This window comes from Sceloporus occidentalis, unplaced genomic scaffold (genome assembly GCF_023333645.1).
Source record: "Sceloporus occidentalis isolate IW3139 unplaced genomic scaffold, rSceOcc1.0.p SCAF_7, whole genome shotgun sequence".
NCBI lineage: Eukaryota > Metazoa > Chordata > Lepidosauria > Squamata > Phrynosomatidae > Sceloporus > Sceloporus occidentalis.
This window is the reverse complement of record NW_028316987.1, coordinates 16,592,442-16,619,823: the sequence shown is the minus strand read 5'-3', so window position 1 is coordinate 16,619,823 and position 27,382 is coordinate 16,592,442. Positions and strand designations below refer to the sequence as shown.

Genomic DNA, 27,382 nt, shown 5'->3' with positions numbered 1-27,382 from the left:
TTCCCAAAGGGTGGGAAGAGGGGACAGTGTGGGGCAGTGGCTTCATTAGGGGGCATGTGGGGCAGTCAGACCGCACCAGGTGACACCCTAAAAGGGGGTGACACCAGTGCTCCTCAAACATGTGCCTTTGAGAAGAAACAGGCTGTGGCATTCACTTGGGTCCCCTTAAAATGCTGAAGAGATGGGGTGAATGGGGCGAGGCTCAGTGGGAGGAGAAAGGGCATGTGGCTGTTTTTTTAAAAAATTAAAATTTAAAACTAAAAAATGTAATTTTAAAAACATCACATTTTACTGCATTTTCACTTTAACCACTTGAAGCTATGCATAAGTAAATACATTTAGGCAGTGTCTCTACAATATTACAATTTAAAGAGATAATTTTAATTGGGCTGGTTGTTTGCATCGCAACTACGTATTCCCATTAGATTGAGTGGTATATGGGAATTATGATTTGTGAGTAACATTGATACAAAAAGCATTGCTAAGAATTTTGAATGGTATGGTAATGGAAGGAGATTAATGGAGGAGGGGGTGACACCATGAATTACAGTCGGCCCTTCTTATACACTGATTTTTTTAATATGCTTGAATCCGTGTATTAAAAATTGGTGTATAAGAAGGGCCAACTGTGTTGTTGTTGTTGTTGTTGTTATTATTCCTATGGATTCTGTATGGCATGGTAATGGGAGGAGGTCAATGAAAGGAGGGGAGTTGGCATCATAAGTTACCACACCAGGTGACACTGACCCTAGTGATGCCATTGGTACTCCTAGATGTTTTCCTAGTCCAAAAAAGCCTAATTCCTATGGATTCTGTATGGTGTGGTAATGAATAAATGAATGAATGAATGAATGAATGAATGAATGTATCTACAATGGTGGGGCAATGGGAGGAGGTCAATGGAAGAGTGAGTGGGGGGTGACGTCATGAATTACTGCACTGGGTGACACCAACCTAGGGAGGCTGGAGGGGGCATCAGGAGGAGGAGGGCGTGGCTTATCAGGGGGCGTGGCGTGGGCGTGGCCTAAGGAGCCAGGATCCAAGAGCAGGAGGAAGAGTGCCATGCATTTGCGCTGGAGCTAGCCAGCAGTGCTTCGCTCTGTCTCTCTCGCTGGGCGTCATGGAGAGCCAGGTGGCGCGGTGCAAGATCGTGGTGGTGGGCGACAGCCAGTGCGGCAAGACGGCGCTGCTCCACGTCTTTGCCAAGGACACCTACCCAGAGGTAAAGGCAGCAGCAGCAGGGGGAGGAAGGAAGGGTCCCTCGGTTGCTTGGTGGCTCAATGCTATCTATGGTAATCTGGGGCTGCATCCACACTGCAGAGATCATCCAGTTTGGCACTGCTCTAAGTGTCTTGGCTGAAGGCTATGGAATTCTGGGAGTTGGAATTTGTAGTGGTTGGGGTTTGGAAGCTTTGAAGGAGCCAGGTTGACTCCAGCTTTTGCAAGCAAACCTTGGAGCTGAATCCTGAAGCAGAAGAATGGGAGAGGTGAGATGGGAGGGAAGGGAAGGGGGATGCTGTGAGGGTGCAGCTTGCTTCCCTGCCTCCCTGATGGAGCTGGTGCTGAAGACAGAAAGTCATTGTATTGTGAAGCATCCCTTCTCTCAACTGCACACACCTCTTCTCCCTGCCTGGCTTCAGCCTTGTGACAACTGGTTTTTCTTTTACAGTCCCTCTTCCCCCCTTTATCCTCGCAACAACCCTGTAAAGACATAGAATCATGTAATTAGAGAGTTGGAAGAGACCCCAAAGGCCATCCAGTGCAACCCTCTGCCATGCAGGAACTCTCAATCAAAGCATCCCCGACAGATGGCCATCCAGCCTCTGTTTAAAGACCTCCAAGGCAGGAGACTCCACCAGTCTAGGTCAGGTTCAGTGAGAGTGACCAGCCCAAGGTCACCCAATGTGTTTTGGAGTTTAGTAGAGATTTGAATTGGGATCTCTGATGTCCCAGGTCTAGCACTTGAACCATTCAACCATAGCGTTGCTTTTTTGAGGGCACATATAGAGGCACTTCTAATTTGCCCCCTATGGTGGAGTCTTCCTCCTTGGAGGTCTATAAACAGAGACTGGATGGCCATCTGTCAGGTATGCTTTGATTGAGAGTTCCTGCATGGCAGAATGGGGTTGAACTGGATGGCCCTTGTGGGCTCTTCCAACTCTAGGATTCTATGATTCTGTAAAAGCATTCAGGTCTGGTTTGTTGTTAACTGTCTTCAGGTTGATCCTGATCCATGGTGACCCTGTGGATGAGACATCTCCAAGACAACCTGTCCTCCACTGCTCTGCTTAGTCCTGTAGATTTGTTGGGATATAGCAATACATTTCCCAACAAGATTCATACCTGCGACCTCCCTAAGAGAGTCCATCCATCAGATACAGTCTTCCTCTCTTTCTCCTTCCCTTCACCTTTCCTAGCACTGTTATCTTTACTGATGAGTCCTGCCTTCCCATGATGTGGCAAAAGCACAACAGCCTCAACTTGATCATCTTGGCTTCCAGAGGGAGTTCAGGCTTGATCTGTTCATGGACCCATTCATTTTTTAGACCTCACATTTAAAGGAAGGAGCTTCCAGGGAGATGCAAAGAGAAACAGTAATGGCAGGAAGCTGAGAGTTGCTGGATGATGCTCCAGCTGCAAGAGTGGCAGAAGGCAAGAGGCACCTAATGGAGTGTGAAATCATGAACCCCAGAACCCAAGAATAAGGCAGTTGGGGGCTTGAGTCCCCCTGCGACTAGCCTGGTGAGCCTCCCCTCCCCTCCAAAAACCATCAGGCAGAATTGGATTACCAAGCCTCCCCTGTAATTTAACACCTTAGAAAGGTATCCCTTATATAAAATGGAAAATCCAGGCTTGCTATTTGGAATTTATGCTTTTTAAAAATATTTTCAAGCCGTGGATTCTTGAATCCGTGGATAAAAAAATCTGTGGATAAGGAGGGCCGACTGTATCTGTTGGAAGTGTACTAAATGATCATTATTTTGGTATTGCTCTCACGGTGCTCAGATTGTTAGCAGCTTCATTTGGATGATGACAGTGTTGATTGTTTTAATGCAATGCATTGTGCTTTAGACTGTTTTGTAAAAACATACCTGGGAGTAGTCAGAACAACCTGACCGCAGATGTTGAGCTGCCCCCACCTTGAAAACAGTGCTGGGGTCCCTGCATGAAATCATGGGCTGGTGGCAGCTTCTCAACCACTGCATCTGGCTCCGGCTTCATGCGTTCTCTTGCTTCCCTCTGCAGAACTATGTCCCCACTGTGTTTGAGAACTACACTGCCAGCTTTGAGATCGACAAGCAGCGCATTGAACTCAACATGTGGGACACATCGGGTGAGTGCAGAGCGGATGGGAGGGGGCTTACATGGGGAGGACCTGGCTTGTGGTTCTGCTGTGTGTGTGTGTGTGTGTATGGAACTGGCAGCGCACTCAATTTCTCTGACTGCAGGGAATGGGGAAAGAAGAGAACTGGACATGTATTTGATTGAATTTGCCTGATCTCCCATTGAGGGGTTTTGTAGCTGATTTGTTTACTACACCCTCAGAACATAGCTTACAACAGGAGTGGGAGGAAAACAGCTTGTGGGCTGCTGGCATCCTTCTAGTTTCACTTTTATCTCTCAAGCCCCTCAAACACGCCACTCAATTTTTTTCTGGACAGATTTTTGTGTGATATTTCATTGCAAAACAGCCCAAAGTGCATCAGCACCACCCACGGGTGTGGGAGCTTAACTCACCCCTTCTCAGTGGTTGAAGAATGGATGAAATTTACATTGTGTCACTTGCAGTACATTGGAACATGTGTATATGGCCCATGGGTGCAATGTTCTCAGAAGTGAAAATTGCCCCTTGCCTCCTGCACTGTCGCCCACTCCAGTATAGATGAAGAAATGAATTGAATCTAGGAGTCCTGGCCCCTTCCCCTGTTTTTTCCTTTCTTTCCTTCCTTCTTTTACTCCCCAGTTGGCCACACTTAAGCTTCCATGCTGGAAGTCATGCACTTTGTCCTAAAAGCTTTTCTCCCTACTAGGTTAAACAAAAATGCACTTTGCATGTGGTCACACATACTTCTCTTTCTTTGTTGTTATAACAGACTATTAGCTAACTGCTTGTGAGATTTTTCATCACGGCTGCAATGGAGACTAAGATCTATCCCTCTTTATATCAGAAATTGGAATCAGCACTTGAATTATGTTGTCCAGCATTCTCCTTGTATCAGTTCTTGGATATTTTGCTACCTCTAATTTACGCAGAAAGAGTACCCTCTGTCTTGAATCTCCTCCTTTCCAACCCCTCTATAGTATCGCATACAGAAAGGAGAGGAAGTGTATTCTGTGTATACTGTGAAACACTCTTGTTTCTTATTACTTCGTTTGTTTCATGCTTAAGCACCTAGATTCTGGGGTTAAATAACTGTAAATCCTAATACAAACTGAGTCATATGTTACAGAGTCTGGTTGTGATTATTTGGTGGTGAGGCAAAGAGACTTTCTGAATGTGTATTCCCAGAATTCACTTACTAATATTTAGCATTTACAATGAGATGTGCTATGCCTGCCTACATATCCTGTATTAGTTATCCCTTTTATAAAGCTGTTTATTTTCTGTATAATGTGACAGACAGATCTCTGTGCTGTTCAGTAGCTAACAGGATTTGAACTATAGAGGATGGGCAACCTTCACTCATGTCATTTACCATTTTTTTCTGGGCCCCTTAGATACTATTCTTTAAAAGGACTGAAACAACAGGGGCAGGGAAGAATTCATAAGGATTGGAGTTTGCCATGTTATTTAAGATACCTCCACCCTACTCCACCCATAACTCAAGCACTGCCCTAATGTCTCCAGTCTGTAATCTTTCTGACTGGTGCTTTGTTTCCTGCCAGCAGCTGATTACTTTTCAGAGATAGTTTTGAGATCCAGGGTGAGGCCAGGTGAGAAGGAAACAGAAAACAGAAAACTGAGCCATGGATTCATGTGGAGGCTTCGCCCCTGGTAGGAATGCATTGGGAGGGGGAAGCCCAATTCCTCATTTTCTTGCCTGCAAAAAGGAAGACTTAGGCCTGCATCCAGTTTTTAAATCCAGCTGGAGTAGATCCATTCAATTGATTGTTGAATGATAAGTCAACATTTATGTAAATCCCATTGATTTAACAGCTCTACTCTACTTTGGACTAGTGATTCAATCTCTTATTGAATATTAAGTCAGCAAATATATTAATCTCATGGATCCAGTGGGTTCACCCTGGCTTGAAAAAGCAGCTGAATTTAGGCTTTTCTTTCCTGCCAGGGTTTTGCCAAGCAGCTCTATTAAGACCATTCCTGAGTTCATGCGGGTTTGTCTAATACTCTTTCAGCATCCCATCTCCCCGAAATATTTCCTTGTGTGTTGTTTTTGTGTGTGTGTGTGTGTGTGTGTGTGAAGTTAGGATGGTATTTTTGGGCAGTTAGGATGGTATCAGCCTGGTGTTCTTTGGCTTGTAGGTTCCAGACTATCATTAGTCACCATGATGCTTTGACCATAATGATGTTTCCATAGTTTTCAACTCAAGGGAAGTAATATTTGCACTATATTCTGCATTAGTCAGGCCTCATCTGGAATACTGTATTCAGTTCTAGATGCCTCGTTTTAAGAAGGATATAGACAAGTTGTGCAAATTCAGAAAAGGGCAACAAGGACAATAAGTGGCATAGAAAACAAGACATGTGAGGAGAGGTTGAGGGAGCTGGACATGTTCAGCCTGGTGAAAAGAAGATGTGTTTGGTCGCGTGCATGACAGGATCGCACTCCTTAACTATCTGAAGGGCTGTCACAGAGAAGAGCATTCAGATTTGTTTTCTGCTACCCCAGAGGGTAGGGCCAGTTCTAATGGTTTTAAGTTACAGGAGGGTAGAATTCAGTTGAACATTAGAAGGAACGTGATGGTAAGAGCGGTTTGACAATGGAACCAATTACTTCGAGAAGTGGTGGTTTCTCTTTCTCTGAATGTCTTCATGAAGAGACTGTTGCACAGAGAGGCAGGGTATAAATAAATTTTATTAACATTATTATTAGATGCTGTATATGGAATTCCTACACTAAGCTGGGAGTGGATTCAGTGGCCTGTGGGGCAACTTCCAACTTCTGTGTAATTCTATGTGTGGGATAAATGTTTCTGGTTTTTGTGTGGTGTGGTTAAGGGGCCTTCAACCTGCCAGACCTCCCTTCCCCTGTCTCAGCTGCATCAGCTTGCATGCATTTAACTTTGCATCATTGTGATTGGCATGGTCCAACCCTTTCCTTGGCACAGCATCTCTCATCTGCTTTGTTGGGTTGTGTAAAGGGCTCTGTTGTGTGTGGTGCAGCTGTGGCACAATTGCTGGTGGCTTCTTGGGAGTCTGCAGAAAGACTCTTCTGTCTGGATAGAGAAAAGCACATCTCTTCCTTTTTAGCTTCAGGAGGAGGAAGCCGGTGAACAATTCTCCTGCTGTAGCAGGCCAGAGTGGTGCACGAAATGATAACAAAGCTTCAGCATCTTCTAGTGTTGAACAAGAAAACGCGTGCATTGTCCAAAGGTGGGATACATTCAGTGATAAACATAGCTCAGCTAGCAAGCAGCAGCCAAAGACTTTTGTGGCCTGGCTAGGTTTTTTTTAAAAGAAAGTATAAAAGCCAGAGCCATAAAACTGCTTAGTAATGATTGTGGGTTCAGCTAGACTTGTAACAAATTAATGGAGAATGGGTCAATCAGAGTATATAAGCTAATGACTGAAAAGTTTTGGGAGGGAGAGAGATGCTAGCAACAAATAAGAAAGTGTAGCATACATTGAGTCATCTGGTTGGCAACTGTTAGGCAAAGACTGGAATCTGAATAGCTGTTTAGACTCATTGCAACTTGGGGCCTGTACTGGTCTAGTGGAATTATTGACTAGGAAGACCCTGCTATATGCACACACATGCATATATACAAGGATGCTGTGCCAGACTGTGCTTTCAAAACTGGACTCTCTTTCAAACCAAGTGCAGAAGGGACTGCAAAGTCATACTGTTTGATATGAACTAGGTCAGCCTTAAGTGTCCAGTTCATAACCTAATTCTACTGTTCCTGCCATTTGTGATAGAGTTCTAGCCTTGGTTTTTAGTCTGAACTGACAGTCAGTTCTAATTATCTTGGCTAGTAGGGACAGGAGCCCGGCCCCTGCAGTTTCTTGAGATCTTTATTTTTGGGGGGCGGGGGGGGGGGTTAATCTGACCAGAATAATTGGGTGTATATATGAGCATGAAAACTGCAAGGCAGACTACTGTTAACTGCTTAATACAGTGATGGCGAACCTATGACACGCGTGTCAGTACTGACACCCGTAGCCATTTGGGGTGACACGCAGTGCCCCCTGGGACAAACCTGCTTTTGGGGGCCCCTGCCCACCCCTGCCTGGTTCCCCCCAATTGGGGCCTTTGTCCCAGGCCCAGCCTCTGGGCCGGGCGCGCTCATGCGGCCATTACCGCGGCCGCTAACGCGGCTCGCCAGCCACCCACCTCCTCCTCCTCAATGGTCGCGCTGCACCGTCCTCTGCCTCCACCGCTCCTCCTCCCCCTCCCCCCAGCGCAGCTGCTGTGCAGCCTGCGGCACTTGCCTGGGCCACGGCCGGCAGCAGCGTGTGCTCGCCTCTTTTGCGCGCTTGCGCGCGGGGCTTAAGGGGCAGCACTCACCTCCTAAGCCTTCTGGCCAATGGCAGACAAGCAGGGGCTGGCCTAGTTTCCAGCCCCAGTCTGCCATTGGCCAGTGTCAGGAGCCTTGGAGGAGGAGGAGGAGGAGGCAGAGGAGGAGGAAGAGGAGGCAAAGGAGGAGGAGGTGGTGGTGGCGGCAGCGGCAAAGGAGTAAGAGGAGGAGGAGGAGGCAAAGGAGGAGGATAGGCCTCTGGGGCAGGGGGAGGGAAAAGTTTTTTTTTAATTTTTAAATATATACAACCCAGCCTAGTTTTCTTATTTTATTTTATTTTATTTTATTTTTAAATATATACAACCCAGCCTTGGTTATTTTATTTTATTTTATTTTTGTTCTTAAATAACAAAGTGTCCTCCATTTTGACCATGTCTAAGAAACATGCATTTATATTAACATTTTTTTAAAAAATCAATATTTTTTTGGCATGTCCTCCATTTTTCAAAAAATGTGTCCTACATTTGTATGTTTGTTTTTCCTCCTCTTGATGTCTCTAATTCTCTGCAACTTTGAGAGATACCCAGATACTTTATTGTTTTGTTTTAATCTTTAGTGAAATCTCAGACTCATAGCATTGGTGTTCTGTTGGGCTCAACTCTGAATCTCGATGCCCATGTTTCAGTACTGGTCAGGAGTAGGGTTGCCATAAGTCAGGACCTCCAAACTGGGACAAATGTAGGACAAATGTAGGGCAACATTTTCAAATGTAGGACACATTTTTTATAAAAAATGGAGGACACGCAAAAAATGGAGGGTTTTTTTAAAATGTTAATATAAATGCATGTTTTTTTAGGCATGATCAAAATGGAGGACATTTTGGCATTATTCCTAGACAGATGGCAGAAATGTACTTGCCCTCGGGTTCAACTGTACTTCTCAGAAGTGTGTACTTGGGCAAGGGACTGTGGTTTTTCTTCACTGCGCATGAGTTTGTAAAAATCACAGCAAGTTACATTGGCCGTGCCTCAGAGGCTTGTTGATATCAATATCACCATTATCATCATCATCATCATCATCATCATCATCATCATCATCACTATAATTGTCCAAGAAAGGCAGACTTGTTAGCATTCAAAGCGCCATAAATACACAGAAAATGCACTTGCATATATTTATTAATAAAAAATAATGGGAAAAAAATAAAAAACAAGGCAGGGGTGTATATCATAATAAAAATTAATGTAATAAAATAAAAAACAAGCAATAATAAAAATTAATAAAATAAAACAAAAACAAGCAATAATAAAAATTAATAAAATAAAATAAAAACAAGCAATAATAAAAATAAATGAAATTAAAAAAAATAAAAAAGCAATGATAAAAATTAATAAAATAAAAAAACAAAAAATAAGTATTTTATATTTTTAAAAATTAATTTAAAAAAACCTCCAAGGCAGACCTGAAATGGCCACTGACTCACCTTTACACCTCCTCCTCCTGCTCTTCATCCTCCCCCTCTTCCTCTTCATCCTCCTCCTCCTCTTCATCCTCCCCCTCCTCCTCAGCGCCTCAGCGCAAGGGCTCCTTGGGAAGCCCCGCGCTAGGGTGTGCATGTGGAGGATGTGGCGCGCCCAAGGGAAGAGGAGCCCGTCCCTCGGCTGGCCCAAGGGGACGGGCTCCTCTGACATAGCCCTGCGCGTGCGTGGGAAAGCCCCGCCGCGGGTGGCATGTGGCGGCAGCACTGGTGAGGAGGAGGAAGGCGGCGCTGCCCAGGAGCAGGAGGGCAGCGCTGCCAAGAAGAGGAGGAGGAGGTGGGTTGGCGGCCAGCCGCATTAGCGGCCGTGGCAATGGCCGCATCAGCGGGGCCGGCCCAGAGCTGGGACAAAGGCTGAGGTTGGGGGGAACCGGACTGGGGCAGGCAGGGGGCCCCCAAAAGCGGGATTGTCCCAGGGCCCGCCGGTATATGGCATCCCTAGTCAGGAATGCATTTGGACAGCTAGAACTGGTATGTCAGCTACATCTGTGCCTTGAGATATCAGATCCTGCTATGATGGCACATGCCTTGATTACATTCCATGAAATCCACTGCAGGGACGCAGCCAAGGGGGGGGGGGGTTTGGGGTCCGGACCCCTCCCTTCCATTAGAAAAATGAATGGTGTGTGCTGCTGCGCCGCCACGCCCAAGCCCCATTATAATGGTGGCACTTAGTCTGGACCCCCCCTTCCTAAAATCCTGGCTATGTCCCTGTCCACTGGGTGGTCTTGGGCAGGTCACACTCTCTCAGCCTCAGGGAATGGCAATGGCAAACCCCCTCTGCAGAAGCTTAGGGTCGCCAGAAGTTGGAAACAACTTGGAGGCACACAGCAACAACAGTAACAGTGCACTCTACTTGGCCTTTGGAAACTGAGAATTTTACTGGGTCCTAAATGTTGCAGACAGAATGCTGACTGGAGCCAGTTATAGAGAGCATTTAACCCCCTTGTTAAAACTGTTTTACTGGTTTACTTTTGGGCACAATTCAAAGTACAATTGCCTTTCCTAATGCACGGATCTGGGATCTGCACCCTTGAATATACACAGAGGGACGACCCCACTATTTGCACTGGTGGGTGCGCCATTGGCACGTGCACAAGGACATACTCCATTCAAGCCTATTTCCCCTTATAAATCTGCCAGAGTTTTAAGATCATAAGGAGAAGGTCTTCTCTGGGTATGCTACCATCACAAGCTCACTTGGTGAGGACACAAGAGACATCTCTCACTGTCTTTTCCCACCCTCTGGAACTCCTTTTCATGGGAGGCTAGCCTGGTCCCCTCATTGCTTTCCTTTTGTCAGCAGGCAAAGACTCTTAAAAAAAAAGAAGTAGGCTTTAATATGTAATTGCTCCCAGGAAGGCTTCTTATTGAGGCGTGTGCTTTATTTATTTTTAACTTTAATATGTTTTTAAAATAATTTTATACTGTTTTAAATGCTAGGGTTTTAATTGTTTTTAAAATTGTATTGTTAGGTTTTAATTGATTTTCTTTTGTGAGCTGCATTTGGGTCCCACTTTGGGAGAAAGGTGGGAATTGGGATGTACATGAAATAAACAATTTAGTAAATATTTTAAAACAAACAATGTTGAAATAGATGCTGATCGTGTAAATCCAGTGAATACTCTTCAATGCAAGTGTTCGTATTCTGAAACAAACAACGTTTTTATTTCTAAGTGAAGAGAGCTGGAACTAAGCTCTCCACCATTTTTTCTTGAATTCTAGATAACAGAGGAGTTGGTTGATTTTACTGGTCAGAGAAAGGACCTCTCTCCACACACTTGTTCTTCTAGTATTGTTTTTCCTTTTCTTTTTTCTTTATCATTCCAGTCAAGATTCAGGCAGGGTGGCCAGATGGCCTAACCACAAAGAAGAACAAGCCACCACGAATGTAGGGAATGCAAGAAAAATGGAGGACATTTCCATGTAGATGCTTACAAATAATCATAGAAATATAAAGCCATGCTTTGTAATCAGGCTCAAAATGGAGAACATTTTGAAATTCCCCCTGGAGAGAAGGTTGAAATGCAGGACATGTCCTGGAAAAGAAGGATGTCTGGTCACCCTTGATCCAAGGCTCAGCAGAGGGAAGCTTATATCCCAAGTAAGTGGTGTGCAGATGTGCCTCACCTTGAAATGTTGGGATCATTTGCCACTTCTTGGACCACAAGATGGTGGTTGGGTTCATCATAAACTGCACTCTTCATCTGCAGAGAAGGAAGCTTGTGTCCTAATAGCTTGTTCCTAAATTTGGTGATGGAAACCAGAGCACAGAGGAAAGGTTCCAGAGCTATGTCCTACCCCAAAACGAAGCTCTTCTGGGCTTGATCTTTCCAAATACCTCCACCGCTGCCACCCCCAGTTCTTGTAAAGAATCTTTATGGCCACCATCTCTTGATAAGAGCCTATGACTCTTTAGTTTTTAGATGATTGTAGGTTGAAGGAGGAAGCAGGCAGTAAGTCATTTCATAACTGAAATTCTCCCCAAATTTCTTACAGCTTTTAACTTCTAGCACTGGTTCATTAATGAAATAGCATGCAGTAGTTTGTCTTTTTCCACCCCCTCCCCTTGCACCATTCCCCATTGACTAATGAAGTATTAATGAGTGTATACTGCTTCCATGTATTTTCCTCTCATACACCAAATGAGAAATGCCATCTACATTACTGCGCTGTTTGTTTTTCTGATAGTGCCTTTAGGGCCTTCCTTCTCTATACTCCCAAGATACATGTAGCAAAATCTCTTTGGGAGGCAGGAGTTTTACCATGATTATTCACTGCATTGGTGGGCACTACCAAGGGTTGCAATAATGTCTGTCTTGTGTTTTTCTATGGCTCTTAATTCTCAGATTCCTCCTTCTGACTGTATGTACTGTTCAGTGCAAATTCTGTGTGCTGAACTTCAGGCTGCATTTGTGACACCATGGGCCCGAACAGACAGGCCAAAATAAAGCTGCTTCGGGTCACTTTGGAGGTATGGTGTTCAAATGATTCATGCATCCTAAGAGGCCGAAAGCTAAGTGGGAACGATACCACTTCATTGATGTTACAAGTAGTAGCTTTTTAAAAGTTAAATTTAAGGTCTTTTTGGAGACATTTTAACAATACATGTTCAAATTTTCAGCCACTGTCTTATGAACTCTAAGGTTAAAAAAATATTAGCAGAAAGTGTTGAAAAAGTAACACTAGTGCCCCATATAATTCAAGAATTTACTTTTTCTAGATTTTAAAGATTATCTCACAAACATGATGACACTTAATAGTAAATAATTACTATAAGAGCCTCAACAGAACGGTATCAAAGGCTGGTATGGGGGTGGAGTGGGGCATGGCATCTGCACAACGCACTCCCCAACTCCATACTCATGCCAGCTTGACACGGCAGGCGGTGTCACGGCGCTGCTCTGGCGCTGCATCCAGATGACACAGCGCCAAAGGAACGCTGAAAAGCCATGGTGCCGGCAGCTATGGCACCCTTTCCACAGCACAAAAAGGAACCTCCTTTTGTGGCTCCTTTTTGCATTGCGGAGAGGCCAGATTGGGGCTGCAGCATGTAGTTGCCATGGCCCCAATCTGGCAAAGAAAGAGGCAGCTGCAAGCCAACCCTTAGGGACGATCTATTCAGCCCCACACTTTCCAAGCTCTTCTGTTTTCACGCATCAGCTTGAATAGTGGAGCTGTCCATCTGCCCCAAAATGTCCATCTTCCCCAAAATGAGCAGTGGGCTTACACAAGTAATATACACTTCCATGACTGGGAGATGGTCGCCTCTCTCTCTGATCTAAAGTGTTGTCTTTAAGTAAGATGCTGTAACCAATGATGCTCTTAGGCTACACTTAGGCTTGAAGGTACTGTCCCTACAACCAAAGTAAGGGAACAGCCACTACAGCTCAAAATGATCCCAGCAGTTGTGGGTCTGGCCATCTCTGGAAGGGCTGCATCTTCCCTCCCAATTAGGAATAAGGATTTTGAGGTTTTGCTCCTTGAGGTTTTCCTTGAGAAGAAGGAACTGATAAAACTACTTCTGAGCACATTCAAAGGTGCAGACATGCCAGGACACTATCCCCTGTGCTAATATTCCTTAGCATTACATCCAGCCCTCTGATTTTCCATTACTCCTAACCATGCTGCAGTGTGTGGTCCTGGGGCTGTTTTTGCAGTCCCCTGACCCCCTCACTTTTGGATGGTCTTTTTGCTGGAGGGGGGAAGGTGAACTGCTATTTCAGCTTCACAAAAAAGTATGATACACCATTTAAAGAGGTTGCAAGAACAGGAATGTGTACCCAAATGGTTAGCCAGTGTTGGGGAACTGCATAGAAGGGGGAACTAATTTTTCAGCCCCAAACCTCCTTCATGCATGTAGAGGTTCACTGGAGGTGACATTATGTCACTTGTAATCCTTGTCTGCACTGGCCAGTATACTGGGAGCAAATGAGTATCCTGGACCCGCAGCTGCCCTGGCCTGCCACTGTTACCTGCCCCTCCATTCCCACACCACGGTGGCTCTCTGCTTGGCGGCTGTCTGCTGCGGTGCCCGGTGTGTCCACCATTGCTCTGGTGGTTTGCTTATTCTGAGGTTCTAGAAGATCCAGAGCAACAGGTAACTTTTAAAAATGTAGTTTATGGCTGTTTTACCCTGGTTACTATGCAGAACATGCCAGATGTCATCCAGACTGCTCGCACCAGAACCAGGCTTTCGAATGCAAGCCATCCAAACAGGATGACACCAGGATGGTGTGGGGTGATGGAAACAGGCATTTACAGATCAAGGCCACAGTTGCTATTTTGGGCCAATATACAGCCAAAATCACTCACAAGTTTTAGCAAAGATGGGAGGTTCTGGAATGTGTATCAGAGTGTTTTAGGGGTTTTCAGGTGACAATTGCACTGACTTTTAAAAAATATTGCTGGGTTGGGGTACCACAAAATTGGAATTTGAAGCCTGCTTGTAGCCCATGAGCTGCTCTCCCTCTGCCTCTGCTTTAGTCTATCCTGTGAGATGCCTTAATGTTCATGTCAGACCACAGGTTTGTTTTTGTGTACTTCGTTCTCACAGTTTGATGTTCCCACCCAGTGGGGTTCTAGAGGCTCCAGATGCTAAACTCACCACCTACAGTTTACACAGGACTGAAAGAATAGCCAATGGCTCAGAAAACAACAGCTTGTAAAGATTAAAAGAGAGAAAAGTGGGGAGATAAAACTATAAAGATGTTTGTTGTTGTTGTTGTTGTTGTTGTTGTTGTTGTTGTGAATTGCCTTTGAGTAATCCCCGACCCATGGCAATCCTAAGGATGAAACACCTCCAAAACTCCCCATCCGCCATTGCTCTGCTTAGATCCTGTAACTCCATGTCCATGTCTTCCTCTCTTTCTACTTTCCTCCACCTTTCCTAGCATTATCGTCTTTCTTAATGAGTCGTGCCTTCTCATGATGTGGCTAAAGTATGACAGCCTCAGTTTGATCATCTTGTATTCCAGGGAGATTTCTGGCTTTATCTGTTCAATGGCCCATTTGTTTGCCACAGTGTTCCCAGTACTTTTCTCCAGCACTACATCTCAAATGAATTGATTTTTTTTCTTATCGTCCTTCTTCGCTGCCAGCTCTCACATCCTTGCATGGTGATGGGGAATACAGTGGCTTGGACGATTCTAACTTTTGTGCTCAGTTGTATATCTTTTCGCTATATGATCTTATCTAGTTCTTTCATAGCAGCCAGTGGTGTCATTAGGTTTGGTGTCTCTCTCACACACACACACCGGCCTCCTCCCATACGACACCATACAAAATCCCTAATAATGAATCATAATTCCTGTATGTAAATGAATGTAATGGTAATAGTTGTGACATAAACAACTAGCAAAATGAAAATTATACCTTTTAATTACAACATCTTGTGCACAGCCTAAATGATTTCCTCATTGTCTAGGTTGAATGTATTCTGATCCTCTATGGTCATTATATTTGGTTTTTCATTCTGAGCAGTAAGCCTGCCTTTGTACTTTCTTCTTTACCTTCTTTAATAATTGTCTGTGATGTTTTCTTGTAGTAATATGTATCCCTCCCCATTTCCCACAAACTCGGCAAATCATTTCCTTACTGTTCACCACCTGTGAGTGCAGTTACCAATTTAAAGGGTGGTTATTTTGGTCTAGGCTTATAATTTAAACCTTGTTTTGTTTATTGAAACACACATGTAGGCACACTCATACACCCCTCAGTGTAAACAACCCACCTAAAAAAACAGATGAGATGCTGTAACCTAATAGCTGGGGCTCCCATTTAAGAACTGTTTTGGTTCAAGATAGGTTTAAATGAAATAACTGGGAAAGCTTTTAAGAGTCATAATGTAAGCAGATCTCAATCTCTGTCAGGTTTGCATTCTTGGGCTCATTATGTAAATGCAGAGGTGGATGTGGTCTGATGGAGCTGAAGAAGCCACAAAGTTAGTAATTTTAGGCCCCATAGAGACAGGCCAATATAAAGCTGCTTTGGGTCACTTTGGAGGTATGCTGTTTAAATTATGCATGCGTCCTAAGAGTCCAGAGGCGTGCCAAAACCACACTCCAGTCCAGGCTAGAGAAATGTTCAGCGGAACCAGAAGAGGCAGTGACTGCTGATTCCAAGGAGGTTTGCCTGAGGTGAGCTGACTTGCTCCATTAGGCAACAATTCCTATTCAGATGAGCATACACAGAGAGAGAGAGCACAACTTGTAAGAACTGTGTTTTTCTGTTGTATCTTGTCCAGCAGCCTTCCTAGATGAAGAAAGCATATCAGGAGAAAGAGAAAGGCAGCACATATTCTGCAGTGCGCTCTCCAGAAGGCTTGCCAAGTGAAGAAAGCAGATTCCAATTGCTCACCCTGCACCTGAGCAAGCCGAGGAAGGTCCTTTTAGCCACACCAAAACTTCAAAGATTCCAGTTTCTTTCTCCTTCTCATGCTCCAGCAGTTCTCAACCTGTGGGTCACAGCCTTTCACAGGGGTTGCCTAAGTCCATCGGAAAACACATATTTCCAATGGTCTTAGGAACCGAGACACCATAATTTTATGGTTGGGGGTCACCTCAACATGAGGTAATGTATTAAAAGGTCGTGGCGTTAGGAAGGTTGAGAACCACCGTTCTAAGCAGTCAATAAAATCTCTTTCCAAACAATGGTATGATCCACGTTTCTTCAAACTCTCATTTCTGAGCAGACAAAGGAAACCCCCTTCCTTTCAGCAGCACCAAGACTGCAGTTGCTTTCTCCTTCTCTCCACTCCCCCAACTAAGCTGGTAAAAGACAATGTTTTCTTAACAGTCAAAACACCAAACATTCTCATTCTCTCATCCCACGCTCCTCGTTCTTTCGTCTTTCTCTTCTTGCGCTCCCACATTGCTCAACCGCATAAGTACACTGATAGAGAGCTATGCATTGTGGTTGAGAATTTCTTTAATTACTTGTTTCTGAAGAAATGATGCAAATTGGAGCAATGCATATTGAGGATAATCTGTATCAGGATGACACCTAACACTAACTTGTCTTGTAAAGATATCAAGAGAGGGTAACTTCCAGTTGTTTCTAGCATCTCCATCTGAGACATAAGACTACAAGAGGTGGTGTGGTTTTGGTGGAGGATTCTAACTGTTCGCTGCAAAAAGTTGAGCCTGGCTGTCTCCCTATCCTCCTTTTTTCCAGAAATAATATTCCATTTTACTATAAATAGCATGAGATAAGATCAGTGCAGTGGTTCTTATGCGTGACTTTATCTACTGCTTTTAGGTGAGCAGTGCAATTGAGTGCAATAAACAGTTTTGAGATTTTGAATTGTTGCAACTTTATTATTTCATATGTATGTTGCTTTCAGGATTTTGGGGGCTGAAAGAAAAAGGAAGACATTAAAATAAATGCACTTGCTATTACTAGTGAAATGTGTGAGGACATATTGAGGCGTGTGTTGTTTAATGTCTGTTGCAGCTGTGTTAAGCAGGATCTGTCATTCACTGCTGAGAAAAGAACATCTGCTCAACCTGTATCCCATGGCACTCTTTCACATTTTTCTGTAAATGAAAAGTCAAGTTTGGATGTCATGATAGCTATATCTTATAATTTAAATATTAACCTAATTATCCTAAGAATAGAGTTTTAAATGTTGTGGCTTGTGCTGATGTGATACAACCATCCATCTCATACTCCTGAAATATTTTTGAACACAGTATTCATTTTTGGAAAAAAAATATATGTTGATATAAGGATGAACATAGTTCTTCCCATTAATTCAGTATATCTTGAAGTTTCTCGGCACTATTCAAGCCGATTTCTAAGCAAGATGGAGGAAAAAGTAGTATGATATGGTAGGAGATGTCTTTTTAGGAAGCAATCTTGGTAAGGCGAGGAATTATCACTTAGGGTGGTAGTTCCAGACTTACTTCAGCTTTCAAAACCAGAGCTTGGAATTAACTAATTTGTAACTTGTTACTTTTTTCTAGTGATTTCACCTCATTTTCTAGATTCTTCAATTAACACTGAGATTTAAAATATCCTTTCGCTAATTAAATCATTAGAATTGGCTAGAATGGATGCCTTTCCTTCTGTCACACTCAGGAAAACAGGAATGCTTCTTGCCTTTCAGATTTGACATTCAGAAGTCTCTCCTCTCTTTCAGCTCTTTATGGAAGGACATTTTTTGGAATTTTTCTGGCAATGCATAGTCAATCTCTTCACAATAACTTCTCTACTGATTATGTTATGAAGTGGTTTCTGTTCTATATTATGATATAACATGACATCATTATATAATATTGTTGGATCCCTTTATGACTGTCAGCTGCCCACATGGGACAATATGGGCAGAAGGTGTTTAGAGTCTTTCAAGGGTTGTGAGTACATTATGACTTTCTTCAGTAACTTTCCCCCTATTGATTATAGAGTATTCTGGACTAGTTTCCATTTCCATTATTATATTATGTGCGGTGGGTTGCTGTGGGTCCTTTAGTAATTCTTCTGTGTACTATTCACACAATGCTAGGCTCTTGAATAATAAAATGAAACATTTCCCGCAAACTCATCATCCATTTCTTTCTCGCTTAGCTTCTCCTCCTCTCTGTATCTCTATCCTTTCTGTTCTGGTTTTTACCTACCTTCTTCTCCTCCCCTCTCTTTCTTCTTATACCCCCCTTTAAATCATACAATTGAGGTAAGATGGGTTCAGAGAATAGTAGTCTACTTAGGTAGCTGTTCATTAAAACAGCTGATGCTACACTGTATTTGGGATCCCTGACTCCTGCATGTAAAACGTGTGCTCTACCACACCGATCCTTTTAGACCATACTTCTTGATTGTGAGTGGGGAGGCAGAAAGGATGCAATTAATCAGTTGTGCATAAAAATATTCTGCACATGCTCAGAGACTCTCAGAAATTTCAGAGGAAGAATTTTCCATCACTGTACTGTTTTCTTCTTGCTGTATGTGTGGTTAACCAGCTCCTCTAAAGGAAGTAAATCACTCTTTATTAACCTTTAACAAACAAGGAATTAGAAGAGTGAATGAAGTATACGTGTTGACAGGGGTGGAAAGAAAAGAGAGATGGAGATAAGTTACCAACTGAACTGAAGAGGTTGTAATATGAGATCCTACTATGCTTTGGGACAGACCTTTCCTACTTAATAGTTCCCAGATGTGCCAGACACCCACCATTCACAAGCAACAATCCTATTATGGGTTTTGTAGTTTAGGTGAGAAGAAGTTACAGCTTAGAGGCAGGACAAAAAGAGACCTTTTGAATGTTCCAACAATACAATGCGCTGCTAATGACAACTTAATTAGTTAGTGGTTAACCAGCCTCAATTACTAGCAGTTCTGCTAGTGAATTAAATTTCTGTTTTAATCAGGCCCCACCTGGGAATATTGTGTCCAGTTCTGGGCACCACAATTCAAAAAGGAGGTTGAGAAACTGGAGTGTGTCCAAAGGAGGGTGACTAAAATGGTGAAAGGCCTGGAAACCATGCCCTATGAGGAATGCTTTAGGGAGCTGGGGATGTTTAGCCTGGAGAAGAGAAGGTTAAGAGGTGATGTGATAGCCCTGTTTAAATACTTGAAGGGATGTCATACTGAGGAGGGAACAAGCTTGTTTTCTGCTGCTCCAGAGAACAGGACCCAGAACAATGCATGCAAACTTCAGGAAAAGAGATACCACCTTCCTGACAGTGGAACACATTCCCTCAAAGAGTGGTGGAGTCTCCTTCTTTGGAGGTCTTTAAACAGAGGCTGGATGGCCATCTGTGAGGGATGCTTTGATAGTGATATGCTGCACGGCAGGGGGTTAGACTAGATGGCCCTTGTGGTCTCTTTAAACTCTATGATTCTATGAAATACTGCTTTAGGCCTGTGTAAGTTCTGGTCAGTTTTGGAGGACTGTCACCTGATCATTGAGCCAAGTGATGCAGGGTAGTCCAATATTACAGGGTATGCATGTTACTGTGTCAAATAAGGATCTGAGATCCAGCTTTGGCCCTGTCTTCCACACTTGGATACTAAAGTGGGGCCAGCATCTGAGGAATAAATGAGATAAGTTTTGATGCAACTCCAGAAGGCAGTGGGAAGTTGGAAACTGCAAATACACTGATTCACTCTCGACCTTTAAGACTATATTTTATATTTTGTTCATTTTTGTTGGCTCTGTTTTCTATGCCTCTGTTGTGATACATGGCGCTTCAGTGAGTAAAATAAGCTTTAAAAAGACTAGTATTTGCCTCAAGGTGCTCACAGCACAAAGGGAGAAGAAGAGGTAATGCTAAGAATGACCAGAAGCTGAATAAATGCAGTTAGGTTTGTTTTGGCTTGGGGACGGGTTGAGGCTAAGGGTTTAAGCTTAAAGGCACCATGGAAGAAGTGTGTTGAGATGAAATCGGAACGATGACTATAGAGATTTAACATTGCTGGAAACAATGAAGCCATGAAGAAGGGAAAAAACCTTCCTTGCCAGGTTTTGTAAGGAAAAAAACTGATTTTTTTTAGGATCAATTGAAATTTGTTCAGTATGCACTTGCTTATAAAATCTAGCTTTATTTTGCTGCTCTAACGACATAAATGTGTAATTTATAGCTTAGCATATAAAATTGTGCTACCTGCTACATTTATGAAACTCACAGAGCAATTTTATTTATTTAAAATATTTTTCTGGACTGCCTTTTAAGTTAAGAACGCTCCCAAGGCAGTTTGTGTGAAATAACCTTAAGCAAGTAAGCCTTTAAATATGTGTGGATCTGCAGTTTTTAGCAGTGAATTACCCTACAGTGCAATTTTGAGCATGCCTACTCATGGTTTAATGGTTTGAGTGGTTTGAGTGTCGGACTAAGACACTGGTGACCTTGAGCAAATCACACTCTCTTAGCCTCAGAGGAAGGCAAAGGCAAACCCCCTCTGAACAAATTCTGCCAAGAAAACTGCATGATAGATTTGCCTTAAGAGTTGCCATAAAGTCATCAGAAATGTGAAGCCATCAGTTATGTGAAGGCAGGTAACTACAATTCAGAAATAGGACTTGCTGAATTCAGTAGTGTTTTCTCCCAAGTAGGTATGTATACATTTGAACTTTTGTATCATTATCATATGAAAAGAAGTGGCCAGGGGAGTTGGAAATAAAAATTGCACTAAACTCAGTTATATGTACAGATAGTTCTAAGGCTTTAGACTGTCTTTTATTTTTTAAAATAACATTTTTAGCATACATTTTGAGTGAATAAATCCTTATTTTAAAGCATTTTATTAACCTCCAAGAATCAAATGTTTTCTTGGAGTCTTTTTCCAGTGTTTCCCTAAATTGCACATTTTTTCCATTTGAAAAAATACAGAGGCATGTGGTTTCCCTTATCCTTTCCCCTTCCCCCATACCCACCTGAAAGTCTGCACATCCCTAAGGGAACAAGAAGACTGAAAAAGATATGATATTACATGCATGATTGTGTTTAATGTATCCATTTTGTTCATCCTTATAACAGCCAGTATAATGTTTTTTTAACCATTCCTCTGTGACCAAAAAAAAATGCTATTAGGCCTCTAATTTGCTATTAGGTCTGTGAAGGAAGCTTGAGGGAGCAAAGGGTTAATCTATCACTATGCACCAAAGGTACAAATTGATCATGAGTGCCCCTACCACCAGCTGCTCTATAGAAGAAGGAGACAGCTAGATGCATTATGCAATTATGCATTTAACTCCTGTCAATTCTGGCCCAGAAAGGTGACAACCCTGAGGTGTTGGTGATTGATTTGTCCCAAAGGACAGGAGGTACAAAGTGAGTAAAATAGTCTTGTATTGGAACAACACAACTTGGTATATAATTATGCAAGCTTTCAAGTGTTTCAAAACACTTCCTCGGGCATGAATTGATAATGCTGTTTTCCTAAGGCTTGATTTGATAATGCTGTGCTTACATCTTTTTTCTTCTTCTTATCAAGCACTCTCACAGTGGTAGCTTATTAAGATATAAAAATTGCTGGGCTCTGATTTTCTTGGTGCCCTTCAAAAATAGGTGAAGAAACGAAGGCAAAGGAAGCAGCCTTATTGATTCTCACCTCCCCTTTTGCTGTCCCTAGAGAATGTATATGGCTGCTGAAATTGCTTAGTTAAGGTCTGGGCTGATGGATGGATGCAAATGTTGTTCATCGAGCAGAAAGAAAGGATGCCATTTCTCTTGAAAGAAGCAGTGATCCTGAAAAGGGCTTTATTGTAATAGGGCTGGTATGGTAAGTGGCAGAAAAACAGAGAAAACTCTCAAGTGTAGTTCTTCTTCTGCCAAGCAGGTACAATGCAGAGTTTAACATGAGGTCCTTCAAACCTGTTTTGAAACTGAGTTTGGAAGCACATTGAACAAAAATAGAGGGGAGTCTCCAAGGACTCTCTGCCCTGCACCATGCAGGGATGTATGATGCAGAAAGATGCTCTAGCATCCTCCTGCACCATCAAGAATAACTGTACTTGCATTTACAATTGTACTGGTGCCAGGAGGATGTCCAGCTGCAATGTGACCCCCACAGGTTTCCAGGGATTCCAGATTGCGTGGAGTTGATCATCCCTGCTCTTGTTGTTATGGTGTGCCTTCAAGTGATTTCTGACTTATGGCACCTTTAAGGCAAAGTCATTGTGGGTTTTTCTTGGCAAAATTTGTTCAGAGGAGGTTTGCCATTGCTTCCCTTAGCAATAGCAATAGCAAGTACATTTCTATACCACGTATCAGTGCACTTAAACACTCCCTAAGTGGCTTACACTGTGTAAGCCAATTGCCCCCAACAATCTGGCTACTCACTGTAGTACCTCGGAAGGATGGAAGCCTGAGTTGAGCATGAGCCCCTCGCTGGTATTGAACTCACAACCTTATGTGGTTTGTGAGTGAGTGACTGCAGTACAGGCATTTAACCACTGTGCCACCAGGGCACACCCTTGAGCATGTGATTTGCCTAAGGTCAACCAGTAGGTTTCATGGCTGAGCTGGGAATCGAACCCTGATCTCCAGAGTTGTAGCCCAACACTCAAACCACTATGCCACCTCTGTTTCATCCCTGCTTTAGGGGCTAGAATATAACCACTGCAGCACATTGGATTTCTAGGGTTAAGGCTCTCTCATATGCAGGAAAAGATTGTCTGGAAGTTTGGAGCCAGTGTAACCAGTATGCTGTCCCAACTCTATTTCCCCTTCCACCAAACTCCAAGGAAACTATTTCAGTTCTGAACCAAAGTCTGGCAACAGTAATAGATTGGGTCAAGGTGAACCCATTGAAGCTTAAGCCAGACAAGGCAGAAATACTCCTGGTCAATCAAAAAGTAGATCCTAAAATCATAGAGTTGGAATAGAGCACAAGGGCCTTCCAGTCCAAGCCTTGCCATCCAGGAACAAAGAATCAAAGCACCCCCGACATATGGACCCCCGACACCCGAGAAAGATCAGGCAATAGGGATTTAGCCTGTGTAGAATAGGATTATGATTTCTTTGAAGATTCAGGCTTGCAGTTTGAGTGTACTTCTGAACTCAGCTTTGAGCCTGGAAGCCCAGGTTTCCACAACAGACAGAAGGGCTTTTGCATGATTAAAGCTACTGTGCCGATTGCACTTGTTTCTTGAGACACCTGATCTGGGCACTGTGACCCATGCCTAGCTTAGCTGCATCCCATTTACATTACTGTATCATTCTGTACATGGGGCTGTTTTTGAAGAAAGTTTGTAAATTTCGGGCCCAAACAGACAGACCAAAATAAAGCTGCTTGGAGTCTCTTTGGAGGTATGCTCTTTAAATGACACACACATCTTAAGAGGCCAGAAGTTGCACCAAAGCTGGTCTTCAGTGCTTAGGGCTGGAGCGTGGCTTTGGCGTGGCTTCTGATCTCTTAGGATTGTGTGTCATTTAAAGAGCATACCTCCAAAGAGACCCGAAGCAGGCTTATTTTGGCCTGTCTGTTCGGGCCTTTCATTTGATACAAAAAGCTGCACTTTGACTGACATGTGGGTCTGGTTGTAGGGACCCTCAGCATAACAGCTCCATTGTTGGCCAGTTTGTTTCCAGGCACAATTCAAAGTGCTGGTGATAACCTATAAATCCCTGTATGGTTAGGTCCAGGTTATTAATTTTGACTACTTGCAGGTATATTTTTAATAAAATAATGTGTGTGTGTGCACATGTGAACACACATATCTTCAAGCCACTTGTCACAGTAAGTTATATTAAAACAAGCATCCTTCTCCAAATGAAGTTGGTAACAATTTGAGTACCATAAAAGTAATAGCTAAATTATGAACATTTAGTGTGCTTCCGACCGATATTTCCCCAGGGGGCTCAAATATATAGAAGTCTTTAGTGTCCAGTTTTGCCTGATCATTTCAGAGGGGTTCAGCCCTGCCCAACCTAGTTTTAGAAGGACTTGACTCCCTCCTTCTGGGGTCCAGGCTGAGAACTGAATTTTTTAAAATAAAGGGCTTTTAAGAGGGTGCTGTACTGTTTTAAGTGTACTTTTTAAAAACTGCCCCCCCCCCCCCCAGTTACAATAAAGACCAGATCCTGTCTGGTCTGGGAAACTAAGCAAAGTCAGTACTTGGATGGGAGACCACCAATTAATTCCAAGTGAAGAGTGGAGTTTAAATAGTATGTATGTATGTATGTATGTATGTATGTATAAATAAATAAATAAATAAAATTTCAGAGGGAGAAACTGACAAAACACCTTTGAGTATTCCTTGTCTAATAAAACACTATGAGATCAATGAGGTCACCAGAAGTGAACAGGCTTGAAGGCATATACAGAGAGAAGTGAATAGCTTGAAGGCACATCTTGGGATGAGGATGCTCAAGCACACACAGTCTGTACCTTGGATGTACTACAAACAGGGGAACGGCATTAAACTTGTAAGTAACATGTAGAAATCAACAGCTCCCTTCCTTTTTTGAGAACTTTTGTTCAGGGAAAGGTGGTGGCTTGGTTTATTGAAGCCATCTCACCTCGACTCCAAAATAGTGGCTTTCTTTTAATGTGGCATTTGAAATCCAGGCAATGTGAAGCTGTCACATGAAGAGAAGACTGTGGAGAACGTCCAGAGTGCTCTCCCATACATACATGGACACAAAAATAATCATATTTGTGTGAACCTAGATCCAGTTAGATCAGAAGCATGGTTCCCAGGCTGACTTGAACCTCAGACTTTTCTCTTTGGAATCTGAGCACTGGCTAAAGCATCTTTATTTAGAAAGGCATCTCCTATACTTAAAAAAAAGGGCTCCAAACATGGGAAAAAAGGCTATGACTCTGGAATTCTTCCTGCTTCTCAGCCCTCGCTCATACAGCAAGCCTTTAGCCTGTAGAGGAGTGTGGGAACCTGCAGCTTCTGATAAAGGATCCCCCCTGCTTTTGGGAAGGGGGAGGGTATAAAGAACGTTGAGGAATGCTGATGAGATTAAGGAGACAAATCGAGACAGGGAGGTGGTTGTGGAGGAGGTTGTGTGTTTGTGTTGTTGCCAAAACTTTCAGACTTGAGTGGAGGTACCACCACTGTTCTGGGATGGAGAGATAGAAAAGGGCTCTGTCTATATACACTATATATTTCTGTCCAGTGCTGCACATAACATAGATGGGGCATGATCCAGAGTGCCTGTAATCTCCATGTCATCTCTGGGGTTTGGATCACCAGTTACTACCACTTGCATTAGTAAAACAGGATAATGGATGGAGGTGGACACACAGGATAATGGATGGAGGTGGACACACAGATACCCAACCAGTAATCCCTTATTTGTCCTGTGTTTGTTTTTTCCTCTAAGAGAGAATGGAGGTCTCAAATTCGCTCTGGGCTTGCCTTTTCTGTAACCCAGGTTGAACGAGATGATAGATGGCTGCTAAACCAAAGTGCATGCAAAGCAATACTAAATATTGCAGCAGGATTTGATTTGTGGGTTGCTTTCATGAAAGGGGAAGCTACCCTCTAGAATACTCTTGGCACTGTGGTGTGTGTATGTCCTTACATCCGCCTTGGGGGTGTGTGGGAATCCTTTGGGTTGCTTGGCTCAGGAGATAAATGGTTGTCCTCCCAGCTAAACATTTGCATGTGGTGTTGCCATGACATCACTAGGGGAACCCAGGAATGGTTGTGCTGGAGCACAACTTACCAGATTGTTGGCTGTGGGAAAATGACTGATCCTGCCACAATGCATCCTCTGTGAAGCCTGCAGGGGCATTAAGTATATCCTCAGTTTCTTTTTTTATTAGTTAGGGTCAACATTTTTTATTTTACTAGGCTGGGGCTTTGTGCCTTTACTAGCTGGGTTATCATCATATAACTACAGGTCAGATTTTCCTTACACTCCTTCATGCTAATAAAATCTTACCTATTGATTTCCCTGTTAAGCAATCGGTAAAGATAAAGGATGATGAGGATGCTCTGACTGTACACAGTAAAATTAAAAGCAGCAAGAGAATGTAGTGCTGACTTTCTTTCTCCTCTGACTTTTTGGTTCCCACTTGGACAATACTTTGCCAGCTTTCTAAGTACGGGTATCTGTTCAACCACAGCCTGAGAGTGAGACTTTCCCTTGACCCATGCTGAGAGCAAGTTCCCTAAGAGCACCAGTTAACACTGTATATATTTTGCTTCCACAAGAACACTTCATTAGGTGAAGGGCGAAGAATTAAGCATCCTGGAATTCTAATGCAGTATTTTGTTGTTCTGGAAACAGGAGATAAAACTTAGAAAACATATGTCCCCAACCTGCACAGAGTGGGTTGCACTAAGGATGAACTGGCCTACAGTGGGATTGAGTTTCATTGTGCCTTGCCTTTCCACATGGCTCTCAGCAGGAGAAACTATACAAAATATATGCTTAACTTGGAACAAAGTGACCCAGTTGCAGACTCTGGCTTTTCATGGGGTAGAATGTAGGTATTTTTATTCATTTATTTTCATTAGAGAACATGCTGTTCCCATAGAGGTACAAATGAACTTATTACTGTACTGGAAAATCAAATTAGTATCAGTTGACATTTAGGTGACAAGTTCTTAGAAACACAGTATTTTAAGAATTGCCTTGCAAGGTTGTCTCATGGGGGAAAGTCTGTTCTTATTACAAAATTGGTATTTGGAGGCAGCACTAGGCATTTTGTTGCCTATGTTGGAGCAGAAAATAGTGCGTGCTCCAACCAAGAGAAGTTCTATAGTATCCAAAATGGTCAGATTATTTTGGCACGAAAGCAAAATATCCCATATGTGTTCCTTTCTCCCTCTCTTGCTGTAAAAATGAATGACAACAAATTAAGTAACAATTTGTTGACCTTTCACAACACCGATTTATTGTGCCTGATAATGGAAGAGCCAAGCCTAGGTAGCCCAAAACTTATTCTCAGGGTCACATCCCTGTTTTATGCATATTAACATGAGGGATGCAGAACACAAAAGTTAAGCTTTGGACCTTATTTTGGGGTGTAAAATCCTCATCCTCATCTGAAGATGCCAGCCACAGATACGGGTGAAACGTCAGGAATAAACTCTTCTAGAACATGGCCACATAGTCTGAAAAACCCACAAAAAACATCCCCATATTTTTAAGAGTGGCCTGAGGGCATGGAGAATGTGGAGTTTATCAGACAAGGGAAACTGGAAGTATAATCCAATGGCAATCTGAACGCAATCATGGGGTTTAACGTTATTGCATGATAGCCTACTACAAGCAAATTTGGGCAAGGGGAGGTAAGTCC

At 43.1% G+C, this 27,382-nt stretch overlaps 1 protein-coding gene across 1 annotated transcript in view; it reads left to right on the top strand.

Moving 5' to 3' along the window:
• The first annotated feature begins 1,084 nt into the window (after positions 1-1,084).
• The window catches only part of RND2 (Rho family GTPase 2), a 45,510-nt gene continuing 19,212 nt past the window's right edge, over positions 1,085-27,382 (top strand). The window contains exons 1-2 of the mRNA XM_089532136.1: positions 1,085-1,222; positions 3,247-3,334. Coding sequence (XP_089388262.1) covers positions 1,121-1,222; positions 3,247-3,334 — 190 coding nt within the window. The 5' untranslated portion in view covers positions 1,085-1,120. The remainder of the gene's footprint in view (positions 1,223-3,246; positions 3,335-27,382) is intronic.